The sequence below is a fragment of the Eumetopias jubatus genome, unplaced genomic scaffold, assembly GCF_037043125.1.
Source record: "Eumetopias jubatus isolate StellerSeaLion01/CBP00866 unplaced genomic scaffold, mEumJub1_p1.0 scaffold_6, whole genome shotgun sequence".
Taxonomy (NCBI): domain Eukaryota; kingdom Metazoa; phylum Chordata; class Mammalia; order Carnivora; family Otariidae; genus Eumetopias; species Eumetopias jubatus.
Genome location: NW_028274812.1, coordinates 145,918 through 166,765, shown reverse-complemented (window position 1 = coordinate 166,765; position 20,848 = coordinate 145,918). Strand labels below are relative to the sequence as shown.

The 20,848-nt window shown below is 40.1% G+C and overlaps 1 protein-coding gene across 1 annotated transcript in view; it reads right to left on the bottom strand.

Annotated features, from left to right (window-relative positions):
* Positions 1–673: 673 nt before the first annotated feature.
* The window catches only part of PSMB1 (proteasome 20S subunit beta 1), a 22,336-nt gene continuing 2,161 nt past the window's right edge, over positions 674–20,848 (bottom strand). Inside the window, exons 2-6 of the mRNA XM_028103374.2 lie at positions 12,953–13,060; positions 9,492–9,573; positions 6,917–7,046; positions 1,947–2,053; positions 674–961 (exon numbers count right to left, since the gene is read on the bottom strand). Coding sequence (XP_027959175.1) covers positions 776–961; positions 1,947–2,053; positions 6,917–7,046; positions 9,492–9,573; positions 12,953–13,060 — 613 coding nt within the window. The 3' untranslated portion in view covers positions 674–775. The remainder of the gene's footprint in view (positions 962–1,946; positions 2,054–6,916; positions 7,047–9,491; positions 9,574–12,952; positions 13,061–20,848) is intronic.

Sequence of the window (20,848 nt, the reverse complement as noted above, 5' to 3'; positions counted from 1 at the left end):
GAGCTGAGATCAAGAATCAGACGCTTAACCGACTGGGCCACCCAAGAGCCCTCGGACTTAATATTCTTAAAGTGTTTATAAAAATTTTTCCTGCTGATGTCTGGCTAAAGCCGAAAGGGCTATTTCCTTTTGTGATTTTCTTCTATTCTGGTTGATGTGAACATTTTCCTCCCAAACAGCCATTCCAGACTGCTTAGTAACTCCAAGGATGAGAAATTTTAAGGTAGTCCATATTCACATTCGTTAATGAAACTGAGATGGCTTTAAAGTTAAAAGTGGTAATACTCCACCCTTCAGTATAAGCTGGGTGGACTTAATAAATTCCAAAAACGCTCTTCCTAAGATGGGCTGGCAGTCATGCAATGAGAAGCTGACCTAAACAGTCATCCTTTCCAGATAAATTTCTTGTTCATAAATATAAGGAAAAGGGGCGCCTGGGTGGATCGGTCAGTTAAGCGTCTGCCTTCGGCTCAGGTCATGATCCCAGGGTCCCACATTGGGCTCCCTGCTCAGTGGGGAGTCTGCTTCTCTCTCTCCCCCTGCTCATGCTCTCTCTCTTTCAAATAAATGAAATCTTAAAAAAAAGAAGAAAGAAAAAAGGAAAGAAAATGAAAGGAAAAAGAAATTCTACTTTCTAGATCTGTCCTGCTTAGAGAACACAAGTTATAACAAATGATTACTTCAGCCTTTATTTTTTAATAAAACACATTAGTCAAATAGTTCCAAGATACAAAATTAACCAATTCTGAAGTGATTAATGATAATAGCACACAAATCAATCCTTCCTCAGGGGAACAGTCTCCTCCCTGATGCCCTCCTTGGTCACAATGCAGATTCTGAGTGCATCCCCAGTGTATACATCCCTCTCAGCCGCAGAAATGAAGACATCTTTCACAAGCCGCATGGCTCTGTCCAAGGACAGTGGGACATGCTCCACGTTCTGCATGTTCTTAAAACCAACCTGGTGGGACACGAAACTTGGATGAGGCATCATGTGACAGTACAAAGGTGGTTCCAGCCTCCCCAATGCCTTCACATGTCTGAGGATTCATAATGAATAGCTCCCACAAATTTGAAATGTCTGACTGAAAAGCTTCCAGACCTGGATGAATTAAACATTCCTAAAACCTGACAAACATGCACTGAGACAAAGCTCCCGCTCCTGAGAAGCATGCATCATCTAGAGAGGAGAACATATGAAAGCAAAAGTACCATTACAAAGTGTGCTACCATTAAGAAGAAAAAAGAGCCAGGAGAGCCCCTAGCGGGCATAACTAAGTCTACTTGAAGAGAAAGGCTTTGGCAGAAGACACACTTGAGTACAGGAGCGTGAAGGATGAGCCAGAGTCAGAGGGGAGTAACACTGCAGACCAAGGGTGTGCTACGACCCAAGGCCTGGTGACAGGACAGGCACACCACACTGGAGGTTTGGGGGTGAAGCAGAGTGACGGGAGATGAGGCAGATAAGCAATACACACAAGTTGACTACACACATATAGTACATTTCAGAAACACAAGGAAGGAAGCTTGGAGGCAGAAAGGATGTTGGGAAATACAAGGCCTGAATTCAGGCAATAGTACAGAAAAGGGGGTAAATTAAAAACGTACCTGGAAGTTAGAATACAAAATTAGATGATAGAAAAATGATGAAAATAGGGAGCATTCAGGTAAAGGTGGCAAGAGAACTGAAAACATGGACCAACCATTGTAGACACGAGAGGCCTGGACGTCATGAGGACACAGGAAGATGCTAGAGCCATGGGAGCAGGTGAGAGGCCACAAGACAGCCAGCAGAACACAGACAGATCAGAAGACTGGGGTAGGGAAAATCAGCAGGGACATATAAGAAAGCCTGGATTTCTCCACTCTCCTCAGCGGGTGAATAGGAGAACTCAGAGAAAAGCACTTTACGTCAATGTCACAGCCAGCGTGGATGGTCTCATTACCTGGTTGTCAAGCAGGGGCTGTAGCATGGCACTTGCTGAGCCTCCGGCCTTGAAGGAGTCTCTCTGGTAGGACCCTACCGGGTCAAAGCTATACACAGCTCCCTTCCCTGAAAGAATAAAACAATCTCCATAAGGATGCATCCTGACCACAATCCCAAATCACAGTAAAAATAAATCTAGTTGAAGTGTGACACAGAAGAGACTATGAACTGAGCTAAAATTTCAGCCAAATTTCACTGTTCTACCCAGCGGTCTGCTCACCTCCTCTCAAGATTTTGATCAGAGGTACACCTGCCCACTCCTGTCTCCTTATGTGCTTTTGCCACCTGGAGCTTCATGCTCTCATCAGGCTGACATCACCGATCACCACCCAGTGGCCTCACAGGCACACTGGTTAGCAGTCACAGGTTCTGCTCTGACTTCTGCACCAAGCTCCTCACAACATTCCTAAAAAATGAACTAGTGTAGTTCTAGCATAGACTTGAGTTTAAAATTCTCCTAGTGCTGAATGTGAACAGTCACAGGGAAGATTTACTGTGTGTTTTTAAACTTAACAGTAAGCACACTCTTTAGCATCAACATAAAAAAAAAAAAAATTTAATAATGGAAAACTTTCAGAAAAACACAAATGCCACATGCAAAAGGTTAGTTCTGCCTAAAAGGTAATCACTTGCTTTGTACTACCAGAGTTAAGAATCACTGTTGCAAAAACAAAAAATAACAAAAAAAACAAAACAAAACCACCAAACCAGAATCTGAATGTACCCATTCTTTTTTTTTTTTAATATATTATTTATTTGAAAGAGAGAAGAGAGCACATGCACATCAGCAGGAGGGAAGGGCAGAAGGAGAAGCAGGCACTCCGCTGAGCAGGGAGGCTGATGTGGGACTCGATCCCAGGACCCCAGGATCATGACCTGGGCTGAAGGCAGATGCTTAACCGACTGAGCCACCTAGGTGCCCCTGAACGTACCCATTCTGAACAACAGTTAGAGAGCACCATGAAGAGAAAGATAAATGGGCCTCTCACGCTCTCCTGAAGGGTGCATACATTGCTATGCCTTTTTAAAGAACAATCTGGCAGTAGAATCTATCAAAATGTAAAGGTACAAACCCTATAACCCAGTAATAATCTCACTTGTAGGTTAGATCTACCTATAAGGCTTATTTTCACCAGCACAAACTCGAATGGAAGAGGAAGATGGGACCGCCCCCAGTCCCACAACCACAAGAAAATACAAAGTGAAGAGCTCTGTAATATGTATAACACAGTTCTATACTCTTTAAAAGCATAAGAAAAAACACACATATTTGTATAAACACACAACAAAGTATGGCAAGATAAACTGCAAACGTAGTTACCTCTGCAGGACTGGAGGCAAGAAAAGGGAATCGCTTTGTAGGCTTTGGTACTGAATGTGTTACAAAGCACACATGCCACTGTAATTTTTTAAAAAACAATTGTGTTTTGGGTGTGAGAAATCACGAGTCATTTACGACACAGGACTTAAAGGTGATATAACTGATCTTGAAAACATATTATACCGTAACTCAAAGCCTCAGCAGCTAACCTGGGAGATGTGAGGTGAGGACAGCTGTCTCCCTGTCCACCGACCTCCGCCACCCTCAGCTGTGTGTGCTTTTTCTACTGCAGAATTACTTAACAATTCTCTGCTGAGAAGGCAGCATCTAAGGTGCTGAGGTTGCCCAGGAGAATCCAGGGAAGTGTTTTTGTTGGAAGCAACTGTGGGACGAGATCGAGATCCCAGTGCGCAGTTCACTAACTTCAACACACAAAAAAGGGACAGGAAGTACAAAGCGAAAAGAACAAGTGATCTCTCAGGACGCCAACAGGCCACAAGTAAAACGAGGCCCAAGTTTTAACCAAAGGCAGAACCAGTCTCAGAGAAGCCACACACAATACATTTGAGGAAAAGAAGAGTGGGATAAACTGAAGACCAGAGCTTCAAAGACCTTCCCCTCACTTAGCAAAGGCAAAAGAGACATTTGCAACATCAAAGCAGAATGGCATGAATCTTGACTGTAGATATAGAGTGCTTTTCCTCACCAAAATAACTTTTTTTTTTTTTAAAGATTTTATTTATTTACCTGACAGAGAGAGACACAGCGGGAGCAGGAACACAGGCAGGGGGAGTGGGAGAGGGAGAAGCAGGCCTCCCGCCGAGCAGGGAGCCCGATGAAGGGCTCGATCCCAGGACCCCGGGACCATGACCCGAGCCAAAGGCAGACGCCCAACGACTGAGCCACCCAGGCGCCCCAATAATTCTTAATCTTAAAAAAGAACAATGGTTTCAATGTAAAAAATAAAGTCAAAAACAAGTCCTAGAAAGAAATAAAGGTAAACCCTGGATGGGAGAGTCCTTTCTAACAAAGTAGGACACTCAACGTCATAAAGAAAAGACCATTAGCCCGGACCATATGCAATTCAGAAAATTCTGCCATAGCTAGACACCCCCCAAAATGTAAGAAACAAAAAACATTCTTGGGAGGCATCCACTGCATACATTACAGAGTTGACACAGTTAGATGGCATTCTTATAAATTTTTAAAAAAAGACTAATGTGCAGATAAGGAAATGAGCAAAGGTCAGCACATAGGTCAGTCTCCAAAAAAATGAAAAGGTCAATAAACACAAAAAAATGCCCAACTTGAGTACACAAAAACTATACATAAATTAAAACCACAAAATATTAACTGGGTAAAGATCTTTAAAATGTGTTAATTCTGATAGTGGTAAAGGATGCAAAAAAGCCCAGGTACTCATACCCCAGCTAGGAGGCCCTTTCTGAAGGGCAAGCCAGAGATGGCATCAATATGCCAAAAATATGTATTCTCTGACACAGCAACTCAACTTCTGGGAATGTTTACCAGGAAGGTACACATGGTTGAAGAAGTATACAAAATTGTATGTACAAGAATGTTCATCATATTGTTTCTATTAAGGAAACTGCAAACAACCTACATGACCTTCAGAGGACTGCCAGGCAAACTATGGTGTAGCTACCTCCTATGTAAGTCAGTCACTGACTCATTATGTATCTTCACTCACCGGCATAAAACTATCTCTGTGACGATACACCCCATGTAAACGTGCACACACTATACATTCTACCTACACAGCACACAAGCACGTATGACTACCAAGATACTTGTAAGCATGTTCATCAGAAGTTTAATAGTAATTATCTCAAAGTAGAAGGTTGGGGTGATTACTACTTTCATTTTTGTATCTTCTTGTACTATTTGAAACTTCTACAAGTACTACTGTTTTTGTTACAGAAAAACTAAAGCCATTATTAATGGGGGGGGGGGGTTAAAGCATGACTGTAAGTAGAGAGTTAAAGGCACAGAGGTCAAAGCAGACAGCTACTTAACTGGCTATCCCGAAAGGCAGCTGTTGGACCCACTGTTCTAAGGATAACCACTGATCCCAGTGTCCTGAAGGACAGCCATTGACCCAACTACCCTGAAGGTCTCAATAAGGAGCACTGCTCTCCAGGTCTCCATTTCCACAAGGGAGAAAAGAGGAAGCAAGGTCTCTTGAGACATTAGTGAAAAGCACAGGTCAAAGCTGGAGTTCTCTTGGGGAACAGACAAAAAGGACTGCTTTATTACAGGAATTTACAAATCCCTCTAAGAAATAAAAATGAACGTAAAGGAAAATCAAAGCAGACCAGAGAAGATATAAAAAGACAGTTGGAAATGCCTGAGAATACCACCAGAACATCAAAGAACAGGGCTTTGAACTCAAAACAGATCCAAACCCAAACCTGAGGTTTGCCCTTTAGTAGATGTGAGCATTCCTAAATTGGTGTCTCTGTCTCTCAGTAAAACTCAAAGGACATTGTCTGGCCTGCTAAAATTCAATGGTAGCTATTATTAATGTTGCTAAACCCGACTTTATTTATCTGACATTCAAGTCAGACATTAAGTGAAAAAAACGTGTCCAGCATGCTGGGTTAGGCAAGGTAATCTTACCTTATTTAAGGGTAATTAATTTCTTTTGACTATTTCCACGCCTTACATTTTCTCTCAGTTTTCAAGTCAGGGTGAAAGCCTCAAAATACACTGTGCCAACCTAATTTGTCCACACCTAAACCACAGTAGATAAAATGACTGGAATGCTCCCAGAGGCCACATACGGGGGCAGAGGGAAGAACAAAGGAAAAGCCCAAGGGACAGGAGTAAAAAGTGGAGAGAGGAGATGAGAGGAGCCCAACTCCTTCCTATCCAGAAATTCTCCCTCTCGGTAGATATATTTCAATATACTGTTACCAGCCAGACATTTCTATAACTTCTTTTTTCAATGGGCTACTGTAAATGGTGGCACAGATCTGTCCTGAGAGATAGTATCTGGTTTTTGGAAGCAACTGAAAGTCAATCCAAATTAGACCCAGTGAAAACCATCAGTGTCCCTGCTCCATAACAGAGCTTGGATCAAAAATGGGATGGGCACGTCAAGTAACAAGACTGATCTTCTTAGGCCCTCCTGGTTTGACTCCGACAGGAAATCAAAGAGGTGCTTCAGAATGTCCTGAATACACTGTTGGAAATGCATACCTTTCTTTTAAGGCAATCGCTTTTTAAAAACTTAAGTCAAATACGTTTGTTACGTAGAATGATAGTTAGGTTAAGCTTCTCCAAGTCAGCTTTCTTTCTGTAAGACTGAAATGCTAATTATCTACTACTGAACTCATGCAAGATCTTCAGAAAATAGTAAAACAACAGCCTGCCCATCAGTCATTATTAGAGCCCTAGTACACAACTTGCGGTGTGCCTTTGGATCATCCCTTTACTTCCCTTTTAGATTCAGTTTCTTATTGTTTTAATTAACAAAAATAAGACTGTTGGGGAAGATGGTGTTTATGGTTCTTTTCAACTGTAGATGGAAACACACATATCTAAAACATGCCACCCCTCCTTCATTTTCCAGAAAGAAAGAATTCTACCTTCTTCATCCAGTCCCCCAATGATGTTGTAAACGTAGTAGGGAAAGAAGCGTCTTGAGTAGAGGATTGTAGACAGCATTGCAGCGATCGCCCCAGTAGTCATGGTTTTGTTATTAGAATGCTTGTACATCTGCAAGTATTAATGAAAGTAACAGGCATTGAGAGGCAGAATATATTACAGACTAGAACAAGGAACAGTAAAGTTAAAGGGTGAGCGGCTATCTTGGTGAAAGGATGCCTACTTCTTTCGTGATCACACAAATAATACTACCATACCATTTGGGGGGCTATAAAAAATTTTTAAGGGAAAGAACATTAAATTTGCCCTCAGCTCTCTATTTTCCATGCCACCTTTATCTCAAGAACTGCTCAATCAAGAGCAAATGCACACATATCAGGCATAAGTGTGGTGACCTGGGAGGATGATTTAAGTCCAGCTCTCCTTTACTTCTGCCTCTAGACCAGCGTCAGCAAACTAGAGCCCATGGACCAAAACCAGCCCACCAACTGTTTCTGCAAAAAAAGCTTTATTAGAACATAGTCTTATTCATTCATTACATTTATCTACATCTGCCTGTGTATTACAACAGCAGAGTAAATGGCCCATAAAGCTGAAAGTAATTACTCTCTGGCCCTTTACAGGTAAAGTGTGTTGACTCTTGATCAGACTCAGATACAAGCCCTTCTCTTTGCACAGTAGATACCTGTGAGAACAGAAGGTTTGAGGACAGGACCCTTACTCTGGGAAGTGGTCTTGCTCCTTAAAGCATCTATAGTGGAGAACAGAAGTATCCAAAGCAAACCTTATTGTGACTTTTGAATCCTAGATTTACTGCAGCCTTAGGGAATCCTAAATTATCCAACAGAGAAATTCTACAAAAATTACAAACATAAATTTAAGTTCACCAATTTATCAGCTACAGAGCAAGCATCTCTAAAGATTTACTTAAGAATACAGGCTAAAATGATTAGTCAAAATACCAAAAAAAAGATTAAGAAAAAAATCTTCATTTCATTTCAAAACCAAGCATCAACACTTTAATCACCACACCATTTATGTGATAATGTATGAAAGAAAAATTTCAAGGATTGTGTAATTATGCTGAATTCACTGTTTCTTGTTATATTTTATTAACACAGTACTACTTTGTTGGTCGTGTACTTTTGTACTGTAACTTTTATTTGCAAAATATGTACCAGGAATCGTATAAATATGTCAATAAATGTATGTCAATGAAGCTTTCAATGTAAAGATTTTAAATAACTATTAACAAGTGATAACTATTGAATGAAATCATTTTTATATTCTAACGAGCAATTTCAAAATTATTCAGAAACACGTCAGTTAAATTTATTAAATATTCCAGTACCCACGACATCATTAATAAGTGCATATAATCTCAAGTGTTATTCACAAATAGGCAAAGACAGAATGTGACCACCTCTGCTAACTTCTTCACGTATCAGGTGTCCTTATCAACTACATAAAGATGTGACACATATCCTACAAAATTAAATCCTACTCCAGCCTTGTATTTTTGCCAGCTAAGAGTATGTATTTACTAGTTATTATTACAGATAAAATCCGTTTTATTTATTTTTTTTTAGAGAAAAAGAGAGCATGCACACACACGTGGGGTGGAGGGGCTGGGGGTGGGGAGGGGAAGGGTAGGGGGAGAGAGAAACTTAAGCAGACTCCCTGCTGAGCGTGATCTCATGACCCTGAGATCACAACCTGATCTGAGTCAGACACTTAACCAACTGCACCACCCAGGGGCCCCTAAAATTCCATTTTAATACAATCTAAATTACTCCTAGCCTGCCTCCTTGAAATTACTGGAAGTTACATACTGCTTAATATACACAGGCCACAATAAAAATCTAGACGTGCCTCTGCGTTCATTAAAAGTTGGTACTCCTTTATTCCTCATGCCTATCCATCTAGTACAGAAGACATGCAGGCAGTGACACTGTCAGCCCCTTTAAAAACTGCGGAAAAGGTTAGAACGGCTCTTTCTCTTACTTCCTCCTCATACCACCCTTTCCTGCTGTTCCAAGCCCACCTATCACGTGTCAAAACTTCCTCAGCTGGCAGTCAGCCAAAGCCTACCAAGGTGTTAGGTGATGACAGCTTAGGTTTTGCCTCTCATCCAAACTCCTGCCTTTCTTGCTGCTCATGTTGACTAAGAATGCAATGCTGTAAAGAGGGAAAGAATGTCAGCTGATGGTATTCCAAACCAAGCACCTGTCTGAAAGTTTGCCTCCTCCACAGAATTTTTGTTTTTGAAGGAAGATTATCTTCAGAAGAAACCCTTTGCATGCTACCTTGAAAAGGGTAGAGAACCTTTATATTGTACGGAGATTTTAACAAAGGGAATATCCTGCAGTTTCACACTATGCTACTTTCATATGGCTGTATTAACAGTATCATTTCATTTCTAAAATGGGCTGTAGCTTCATCAGCTAAACTAGAGCTTCTCCAGCTATTCTGTACAACAGTTCTGCTGTATGCTTCAAACAATCTAAGAATGGTTATTAACTTTCCATAGCATAGACATGTAACAAAAACATCTACCTTTAGTCTTGCTTCAATAATCTTTGTCAGGGTCAGACAGTCTCCATGAAAACCGCTGCATCCAATAACTGTTTTGTCTGTTCTGTAAAAAGCACATTTCGGGAAACTGAGCTGGTTAGACAATAAAGTAAAACATGCCTTGGGCAATTTTAAATTTAAAACTCCTACTCCCGTTATTTACCCAATGGTAATGGGACTAGTTAGCCCTTTGTTGGCGGCGGGGGTGGGGGTCATCACTTTATTCCCAATACTGAATGAATTATAGGCAGGATCAAAGACTTAAAGAAAAATGAATGGATGGCCTAAAGAAACATAGTTAATACAATCTTGGGTTAAGAGCCACCTATTTAAATATGATACAACCCAATGCCCACATAGAAAAGTTTCATAAATTTGACTATGTACCAATTTAAAAGCTTTTTTTTAAAGATTTACTTGAGAGAGCGAGCAAGCGAGCAGAGGGAGGGGCAGAAAGAAAGGGAGAGAGAATCTCTGGTAGGCTCCCTACTGAGCATGGAGCCTGATGTAGGGCTTGATCTCATGACTCTGAGATCATGACCTGAGCGAAAACCAAGAGTTGGACACTCAACCCACTGAACCACCCAGGCACCCCCCCAGATTAAAACTTATATAGAGAAAAATGTTAAAAAAAAAAAAATTGTAGTAGGTAGAACCAAAGTCTAATTTTAACTTCCTTAGTCTAAAAGGGCTCTTATAAATACCAAAAGCATTAACACAGTGTATCATGGGATATAATGTATGACATGGTGACTACAATTAGTAACATTGTATCGAATGTTTAAAAGTTGCTAGGAACAGATCTTAGAAGTACTCCACAAAAGAAAAAATTTTGTAAATACGTATGGTGACATGTTAACTGGACGTGTTGTGGTGATCACTTTGCAATACACACAAATATGGAATCATTATGTTGTACACCTGAAACCACTGTTATATGTCACTTATATCTCAATTAAAAAAAAAGACAAACCCACAATGGAAAGACTGGTACAGTTACATGAGTCACATAAAAAGAGACACAAGTCACCATAAACATGAAAAGCCTTCATGTTGTTCACAAATCCAAATTTACATTTCAATCTATTAGACTGATTAATAATGCCTAATGCTGGTGAGGTTGTGGAAAATGGATATTCTTAATAAATAACTGGGCAAGAGTATACATCCATTTAACTTTTTTTAGAAGGGTCATTTGGGGGGCACCTGGGTGGCTCAGTGGTTAAGCGTCTGCCTTCGGCTCAGGTCATGATCCCAGGGTTCTGGGATTGAGCCCTGCATTGGGCTCGCTGCTTGGCGGGAAGCCTGCTTCTCCCTCTCCCACTCCACCTGCTTGTATTCCCTCTCTCCCTATCTCTGTCAAATAAATAAATAAAATCTTAAAAAAAAGAAATAGAAGGGTCATTTGGTAGTATCCAGTAAAAATTTAGGTGAACATCACTTTTACTCAGTAATTCCACTGCTAGAAATTCACCCTGTAAATTTACTGACTTAAGTTTGCAAAGATATACTATAGGCTTACTTGTGAAAGTATACATATTATGTTAATGGCTCTCTAAAACAAAACAAACAGAAAGCACTTAAATGCCCACCACTGAGGAACTAATTAAATTTTGGTATAGCCAAACAAACTGAACTAGGTCTCAAAGATTTCTAAACTTTAATATCAATCTATAAGGAAACCTACACCAATCTCATCAAGAAACATAGCAGAAGTCACATGATAAACTCTTCCTTTCAGAAATTTATGAGTGATTCATACAAACCATACCTATCCAACTAGGGGGACCACTGACAGCTCTGGGGGCATCACCAGCGTTTCCTGACCTATGCCTACAACCAATCTCACTGCACCGAGTTAAGGAGCTCCAATCTCCCATAAGGCTGCAGTGCCTTTAGTACCAAGATGGGTGAATAATACCAATAGGGTAGAACAAAATCTTGGAGCTTTAAGATGCTTTTCCCAAATATTCAGGTGTATATCAAAGGAAGAGGTGTTTGCATGCAAAGAACAAAGACTAAATGTAGAGTCTCAAACAGGTGGGGAAGAGGCAGGTTTGGCTCTAAGCCCCAAAGGGCTTGGGATTAGGTGTACCTAGGCAGCTTCAACTCTATGTATGGTTTAGTGCTGAAGATGGATGATAAGGACAGACAATGTTATTAATGTGCTATCTATCTATATGCCTATAATATTTCATAATAAGAAAAAAGAACAGATATTCCCTTCAGAAACACACACATTAAAGTAGAACATTACAAAGGTGAGCAGAACCTTGCATAAGAATGGTATTTGTAAAGTTATGTTCTTAAATTTTATCTGTGACATTTACTACTTCCAAATTATGAAATCCATGAAATAATTTTTCCTCTCCTAAGAAGAAAAAAGGTAGTATCCATGCACTATGCATCAGAGATGAGAAGGGGATATCGAAAGATGGAAGAAGAGTACATAAAGAGGGGCGTCTGAGTGGCTCAGCTGGTTAAGTGTCTGCCTCCAGCTCAGGTCATGATCCCAGGATCCTGGGATGGAGTCCTGAGTCAGGCTCCCTGCTCAGTGGGGAGCCTACATCTCCCTCTGCCCCTTTTGTGTATGCTCTCTCTCACGACGCTCATGTGCGCACTCCCTCTCAAATAAATAAAATCTTAGAAGGAGAAAAAAGAGCATATGAAGAGAACTGAGAAGATGACAAACATCAATTGTTCTCTAGGGTAGGGTGTGGGCTAGCCCAGGACCAGGAAAGAAGACAGAGCCCTCTTCTTTACCTACTCATAACACAGAGGGCCCTGTCCAAGGGGCTTGAACCCCATCAATCCATTCCTATTACAATTCAGGTTTAATAGGCTCTTGTGGACTAATTTAGGAATTAACCACCATTTGCAACTGTTTCCAAAAATGTTAACTACAACTGTTTCCAAAAATGTTAACTACAAACCGTCACTTATCAGTGCATATTTCATTTTCATGTTTTAGAAAAAATATAGCTAGCCCATTAAGACTGTGGCTCACAGATAGCTGCTTAGGTGATGGCTAAATGTTTTGGGTAAAAAAAAAAGGGGGGGAGATTTAAAAAAATGCAATGGATTAACAGATAAAAGAATGCAAAGCTGTATGATAACATAATTATAGTAAATGCTAACGAGCCACGCAATAGCATATAGGTGTTCACTACAAAATTCTTTTACCTTTCTTATGTATTTGAAAATTTTCATGAAAAAATGTTAAGGTAAAAATATTTCCTGCCAGTACAGCAAATATCATTAAGACTACATATTGAATTGTTAGGAAATACTAATTCAGAAAACAGTTTTCTAACAAAAATGCAAACTAAGCTCAAATACTCAACCTAAAAACTCATGAAATAAACTGTTTAGAAGTGAAATCTCTTACAGCAGTAAGTCATCACAAGACACTGGGAAATGTATCCCTAGAAATATTTACTTACAATTTGTAACACTTGGGGCTATCCCGGGTGTGAACTGAATACCCTTCACTCAATCGAGTGTCAGAAGCAACAATCGAAAAATCTTCTCCAGCGATTGCCAATACAGTACTGAGGGGAAAAAAAAAAAAGGAGACATAAAAATGGTCAATAGCACCTCTCTGTAGAGGAGAGTTATCTGTAGCATATATTGGAATAAAACCCACTAGATTTAAGCAACAGCAGGACTCAGATGAAAGATGAAAGATCAAAGGGAAAGGATCCCTGGCTACAAGTCAACTGGGGGAAAAATTTAAGTACTCCCTAAAAAACACAAGCCTAACTCAGAGCAAAGGTCACTTAGCAGAAGGTAACAGAAAAACCAATGAATTATCATAACATCGTCAAAAAATTAAATACTGACCTTGTGCAAGGTACTGATATCACAAAACTGGACCATACCCTGCCAATGGCGATCAGGTATAGACAGTGGTACCACGACCAAAGCTCTCTGAGCTCAAAGAAGGGTTTAATGTTTTTCATTTCTTTATATCCAAGCCCTTATCTACCACTCAGTAAACATCCAAATAGCTGTTGGAAATCAATGAATAAAAACAAACTTTTTCTTTTGTTGTTGTATTATTTATGCTAACAGTTTACTGAAAAGGCTTAAAGCATGAATTCCCAAAGAAGTTTGTCCAGTTCTAAATCTGGGTCTCTCACTTACTAGATATGAGACTGTGGGTAAGCTATTTAACTTCCCAAGACCTCAATGTCCTCATATGTAGATCAGAGATCATAACAATAACTACTTTATTAGAATTTTGCAAGAATTAAATGAGTTAATAATTGTAAAGCCCTTTTACTTGTGCCTGAAACATATCTGGTCCTCCAGTATTAGCTTGATCATTGGGGCACAGGTACAAGACAGCAGAGTGTGATCACTGAGAACCTGGGCTCTGGAGTTACTGGAGAACTGTCCTTGCCACTTCCCAGCTCTGTAACCGCAGACAAATTATCCAAATTCACGTTATTGGTAGTAACAGTTCCTGTGTTACAGGATGACTGATAAGAGTTGAATGACATAGATCACAAAAGCACCACCCAGCACAATGCCTCACAGACCACAAGCATTCAGAAAACCTTATCCATTATTTTTACTGAGGTGGAATGTGCACTAAAGCTCTGCAGTACAAAAGGATGGCACTCCGGGTAATATGGACAATGAATAAAGTGAAACAGGTAATAACCCAAATAATACATTCAAACAACTTATTAAGGTGTTCCTTTCTGTGTAAGCTAATGGAGGAACATAAGGCTAATATGATGGACAGGGGTCTGACTCCCAAAAATCCCTAACTAAAGATTTTTGGAATGAGAACAGTTCCATATGCAAAGTGGAGTTTTAAGAAGGCTACTGTGACAATAACACAGTATGTGAAATGGGATGAAAGCACTGTTCCAGTAAGATTAATGTAGTAGCACAGTAGCAGTGTGAACTGCAAGAAACAGGAATTGGAAAAAAACACAAACACAAACTGTACAAGTTTTTGTAACCACCAAAATGTGACAGAAGCGGGAAGAGCCAATTGTGATGTCCAAGATTTTAAGCCTGGTTAAGCAGGATGATGGCATTAATTATGAATGCAAAGAAGGAAAGGTGACTGAGGAATAATTAGCTTGATTTTTGTTTTAATATCTTGTTTTGTCTTAATATCTTGAATTTTGTTTTCTGCCATCCGGTGATGGCAGAAAATCCAGATAGAAATGTTTCATTTAAGAAGCCCAAAAGGAGGAACTCATGAGAGGTAAAATTGAAGAAACACATTTGGGAATTATCCTCCCATGAATGAGACATGAGAATGTTAATAATGGGGTTTAACTACGTTTAAAGACAGAGAGTAGAAGATACGGAATTAAGCCTTGCTTTCTAGAAGCAAAGGCTGCCCAAAAACCAGCAGCAACAAGCACTAAAGAAAATGAAGAGGAATGTAGGCAAGATGGCGGAGGAGTAGGAGACCTGGATTTCATCTGGTCTCAGGAATTCAGCTGAATAGGGATCAAACCATTCTGAACACCTACGAACAGGAGATCGAAGAAAAGAATAGCAACGACTCTCTGAACAGAAAAGCGACGACCTTCTGGAAGGTAGGACCAGCGGAGAAGTGAATCCAAGGTGATATTCGGGAGGATAGACAGCGGGGGAGGGGGCCTCCATCGGTCACTTCTGGCAAGTGATAGAGCCGCGGAGCACAAAATCGGACCTTTTAGAAGCCGGCTCCGCGGAGGGACGTCGCTCCAGTGGCTAAGCTGGGGGTGGAACCCTTGCAGGACAGTGTGGTCTCAGGACCCTTGGGGTCACAGAAAGACCGGGGGAGCCTGAGTGCACCAGAGCTCCCAGGTATCGGGGCGGGGAAGCCGGCTGCAGAGACGGAGCCGAGGCGCGGGCTCAGCTCGGGGTGTCCATAAACTGTGATCCGCGGCCCAGTGGGGCCACTGCTCCTGCAGCAGGGACCCAACAAGCGGCAGAGCCGGGGAGACTCCCCTTCCTCCCCTGGCTTTTTTACCATGATTCCTTAGTCTGTCTTTTTTTTTTTTTTTTGAATTTTTCTTTTTCCCTTTTTCAACCAACATCTTATCAATCCCTTTTGTTAAAAAAAACATTTTTACTCTTCATTTTTAGAGTCATAGTCTATCTGTTCATAGTAGTTACCCTTATTTTTGGCATATATAGACATAAGTTGTTCTCTCTTTAAAATTTTGAGATACAGTTTCTAACAGATCAAAATATACCCTAAACATCTAGTGTATGGCTTTGTTCTAGTCTCCTGCCTGATCACATTCTCTCTCTCTTTTTTTTTAAATCCTCTTGTTTTTTCAAACAACTTATCAATTCCTTTTATAAAATTTTTTATAATTTTCATCTTTACAGTCATATTCCATCACTTCATCATATCAACCCTTATTTTGTACATATATAAATCTTTCTTTCTTTAAAATTTTGGGAGGCACTTTCTTCTAACAGACCAAAATATGCCCAAAATCTAGTGTGTGGCACTGATCTATGCACCAGCCTGATCATATTTGATCATATTTTGTTTTTTTTGTTTTGTTTTGTTCTGTTTTTGTTTGTTTTTATCTTTACCTTTTTCTTTTTCTCTCTTTCTTTCCCTTTCTTTCCCCTTGGTTTCAGGTCTTTTCTGATTTCTTTAGAGTATATTTGCTGGGGACATTGTTAACCTGTTAGCATTTTGTTCTCTCATTCATCTATTCTCCTCTGGACAAAAAGACAAGACTTGGAAAAAATCACCTCAACAAAAAGAACAAGAGGTAGTACTGTCTGCCAGGGACCTACTCAATACGGACATTAGTATGAGGTCGGACCTAGAGTTCAGAATCATGATTTTAAAGACACTAGCTGGGCTTGAAAAAAGCATGGAAATTATTAGAGAAACCCTTTCTGGAGAAATAAAAGAACTAAAATCTAACCAAGTCAAAATCAAAAAGGCTATTAATGAGGTGCAATCAAAAATGGGGGCACTAACTGCTAGGATAAATGACGCAGAAGAGAGAATCAGCGATATAGAAGACCAAATGATGGAAAATAAAGAAGCTGAGAAAAAGAGAAACAACTACTGGATCACAAGGGCAGAATTCAAGAGATAAGCAATACTGTAAGACGAAACATTAGAATAATTGGGATCCCAGAAGAAGAAGAAAGAGAGAGGGGGGCAGAAGGTATATTGGAGCAAATTATAACAGAGATCTTCCCTAATGTGGGGAAGGAAACAGGCATCAAAATCCAGGAGGCACGGAGAACCCCTCTCAAAATCAATAAAAACAGGTCAACACCCTGACACCTAATAGTAAAACTTACGAGTCTCAGAGACAAAGAGAAAATCTTGAAAGCAGCTGGGGAGAAGAGATATGTAATCTAAAACGGTAGAAACATTAGATTGGCAACAGACCTATCCACAGAGACCTGGCAGGCCAGAAAGGACTGGCATGATATCTTCAGAGCACTAAACGAGAAAAATATGCAGCCAAGAATACTATATCCAGCTAGGCTGTCATGGAAAATAGAAGGAGAGATAAAAAGCTTCCAGGACAAACAAAAACTAAAGGAATTTGCAAACATGAAACCAGCCCTACAAGAAATATTGAAAGGGGTCCTCTAAGCAAAGAGAGAGCCTAAAAGCAGCATAGACCAGAAAGGAACACAGACAATATACAGTCACAGTCACCTTACAGGCAATACAATGGCACTAAATTCATATCTTTCAATAGTTATCCTGAATGTAAATGGGCTAAATGCCCCAATCAAAAGACACAGGCTATCAGATTGGATTAAAAAACAAGACCCATTGATATGCTGTCTGCAAGAGACTCATTTTAGACCCAAAGACGCCCCCAGATTGAAAGTAAGGGGGTGGAAAACCATTTACCATGCTAATGGACATCAAAAGAAAGCCGGGGTGGCAATCCTTGTATCAGACAAATTAGATTTTAAACCAAAGACTGTAATAAGAGATGAGGAAGGACACTATATCCTACTTAAAGGGTCTATCCAACAAGAAGATCTAACAATTGTAAATATCTATGCCCCTAACATGGGAGCAGCCAATTATATAAGGCAATTAATAACAAAAGCAAAGAAACACATTGAAAACAATACAATAATAGTGGGGGACTTTAACACCCCCCTCACTGAAATGGACAGATCATCTAAGCAAAAGATCAACAAGGAAATAAAGACTTTAAATGACACACTGGACCAAATGGACTTCACAGACATATTCAGAACATTCCATCCCAAAGCAACGGAATACACATTCTTCTCTAGTGCCCATGGAACATTCTCCAGAATAGATCACATCCTAGGTCACAAAATCAGGTCTCAACCGGCACCAAAAGATTGGGATTATTCCCTGCATATTTTCAGACCACGGTGCTTTGAAACTAGAACTCAATCACAAGAGGAAAGTCAGAAAGAACTCAAACACAGGGAGGCTAGAGAGCATCCTACTAAAGAATGAATGGGTCAACCAGGAAACTAAAGAAGAATTAAAAAAATTCAGGGAAACCAATGAAAATGAAAACACAACTGTTCAAAATCTTTGGGATACAGCAAAGACAGTCCTAAGAGGAAAGTATATGGCAATACAAGCCTTTCTCAAGAAACAAGAACGGTCTCAAATACACAACCTAACCCTACACCTAAAAGAGCTAGAGAAAAAAACAGCAAATAAAGCCTAAACCCAGCAGGAGAAGAGAAATAATAAAGATCAGAGCAGAAATCAATGAACTAGAAACCAAAAGAACAGTAGAACAGATCAACGAAACTAGGAGCTGGTTCTTTTAAAGAATTAACATGATTGATAAACCCCTGGCCAGACTTATCAAAAAGAAAAATGACCCAAATCAACAAAATCCTGAATGAAAGAGGAGAGATCACAACCAACACCAAAGAAATACAAACAATTATAAGAACATATTATGAGCAACTCTATGCCAGCAAATTAGATAACGTGGAAGAAATGGATGCATTCCTAGAGATGTATCAACTACCAAAATTGAACCAGGAAGAAATAGAAAACCTGAACAGACCTATAACCACTAAGGAATTGAAGCAGTCATCAAAAATCTCCCAACAAACAAAAGCCCAGGGCCAGATGGCTTCCCAGGGGAATTCTACCAAATATTTAAAGAAGAATTAATACCTATTGTCCTGAAACTGGTCCAAAAAATAGAAATGGAAGGAAAACTTCCAAACTTGTTTTATGAGGCCACCATTACCTTGATCCCCAAACCAGAAAAAGGCCCCATCAAAAAGGAGAATTACAGATCAATATCCCTGATGAACATGGATGCAAAAATTCTCACCAAAATACTAGCCAATAGGATCCAACAGTACATTAAAAGGATTATTCACCACAACCAAGTGGGATTTATCCCTGGGCTGCAAGGTTGGTTCAACATCCGCAAATCAATCAACATGATACAATATATTAACAAAAGAAAGAACAAGAATCATATGATCCTCTCAATAGATGCAGAAAAAGCATTTGACAAAGTACAGCATCCTTTCTTGATCAAAACTCTTCAGAGTATAGGGATAGAGGGTACATACCTCAATATCATAAAAGCCATCTATGAAAAACCTACAGCGAATGTCATTCTCAATGGGGAAAAGCTGAGAGATTTTCCCCTAAGGTCAGGAACGCGGCAGGGATGTCCACTATCACCACTGCTATTCAACATAGTATCAGAAGTCCTAGCCACAGCAATCAGACAACAAAAAGAAATCAAAGGCATCCAAATCGGCAAAGAGGAAGTCAAACTCTCACTCTTTGCAGATGATATGATACTGTATGTGGAAAACCCAAACGACTCCACCCCAAAACTGCTAGAACTCGTACAGGAATTCAGTAAAGTGGCAGGATATAAAATCAACGCACAGAAATCAGTGGCATTCCTATACACCAACAACAAGACAGAAGAGAGACAAATCAAGGAGTCGATCCCATTTACAATTGCACCCAAAACCATAAGATACCTAGGAATAAATCTAACCAAAGAGGCAAAGGATCTGTACTCAGAAAACTATAAAATACTCATGAAAGAAATTGAGGAAGCTGCAAAGAAATGGAAAAACGTTCCATGTTCATGGAATGGAAGAACAAATATTGTGAAGATGTCAATGCTACCTAGAGCAATCTACACATTCAATGCAATCCCCATCAAAATGCCATCTACTTTTTTCAAAGAAATGGAACAAATAATCCTAAAATTTGTATGGAACCAGAAAAGACCCCGAATAGCCAGAGGCATGTTGAAAAAGAAAAGCAAAGCTGGCAGCATCACAATTCCGGACTTCCAGCTCTATTACAAAGCTGTCATCATCAAGAGAGTATGGTACTGGCACAAAAACAAACACATAGATCAATGGAACAGAATCGAGAGCCCAGAAATGGACCCTCAACTCTATGGTCAACTCATCTTTGACAAAGCAGGAAAGAATGTCCAATGGAAAAAAGAGTCTCTTCAACAAATGGTGTTGGGAAAATTGGACAGCCACATGCAGAAGAATGAAACTGGACCATTTCCTTACACCACACACAAAAATAGACTCAGAATGGTTGAAAGACCTAAACGTGAGACACGAGTCCATCAAAATCCTAAAGGAGAACACAGGCAGCAACCTCTTTGACCTCAGCCACAGCAACTTCTTCCTAGAAACATCGCCAGGGGCAAGGGAAGCCAGGGCAAAAATGAACTATTGGGATTTCATCAAGATTAAAAGCTTTTGCACAATAAAAGAAACAGTCAACAAAACCAAAAGACAACCCACAGAATGGGAGAAGATATTTGCAAATGACCTATCAGATAAAGGGCTCGTATCCAAAATCTATAAAGAACTTATCAAACGCAACACCCAAAGAACAAATAATCCAATCAAGAAATGGGCAGAAGACAGGGACAGACATTTTTCCAAAGACATCCAAATGGCCAACAGACACATGAAAAAGTGCTCCACATCGCTCGGCATCAGGGAATTCCAAATCAAAACCTCAATGAGATACCACCTCACACCCGTCAGAATGGCTAAAATTAGCAAGTCAGGAAGTGACAGATGTTGGCGGGGATGCAGAGAAAGGGGAACCCTCCTACACTGTTGGTGGGAATGCAAGCTGGTGCAACCACTCTGGAAAACGGTATGGACGTTCCTCAAACAGTTGAAAATAGAGGTACCATACGATCCAGCAATTGCACTACTGGGTATTTACCACAAGATACAAATGTAGGGATCCGAAGGGGTGCGTATACCCCGATGTTTATAGCAGCAATGTCCACAACAGCCAAACTGTGGACAAAGAGCCAAGATGTCCATCGACAGATGAATGGATAAAGAAGAAGTGG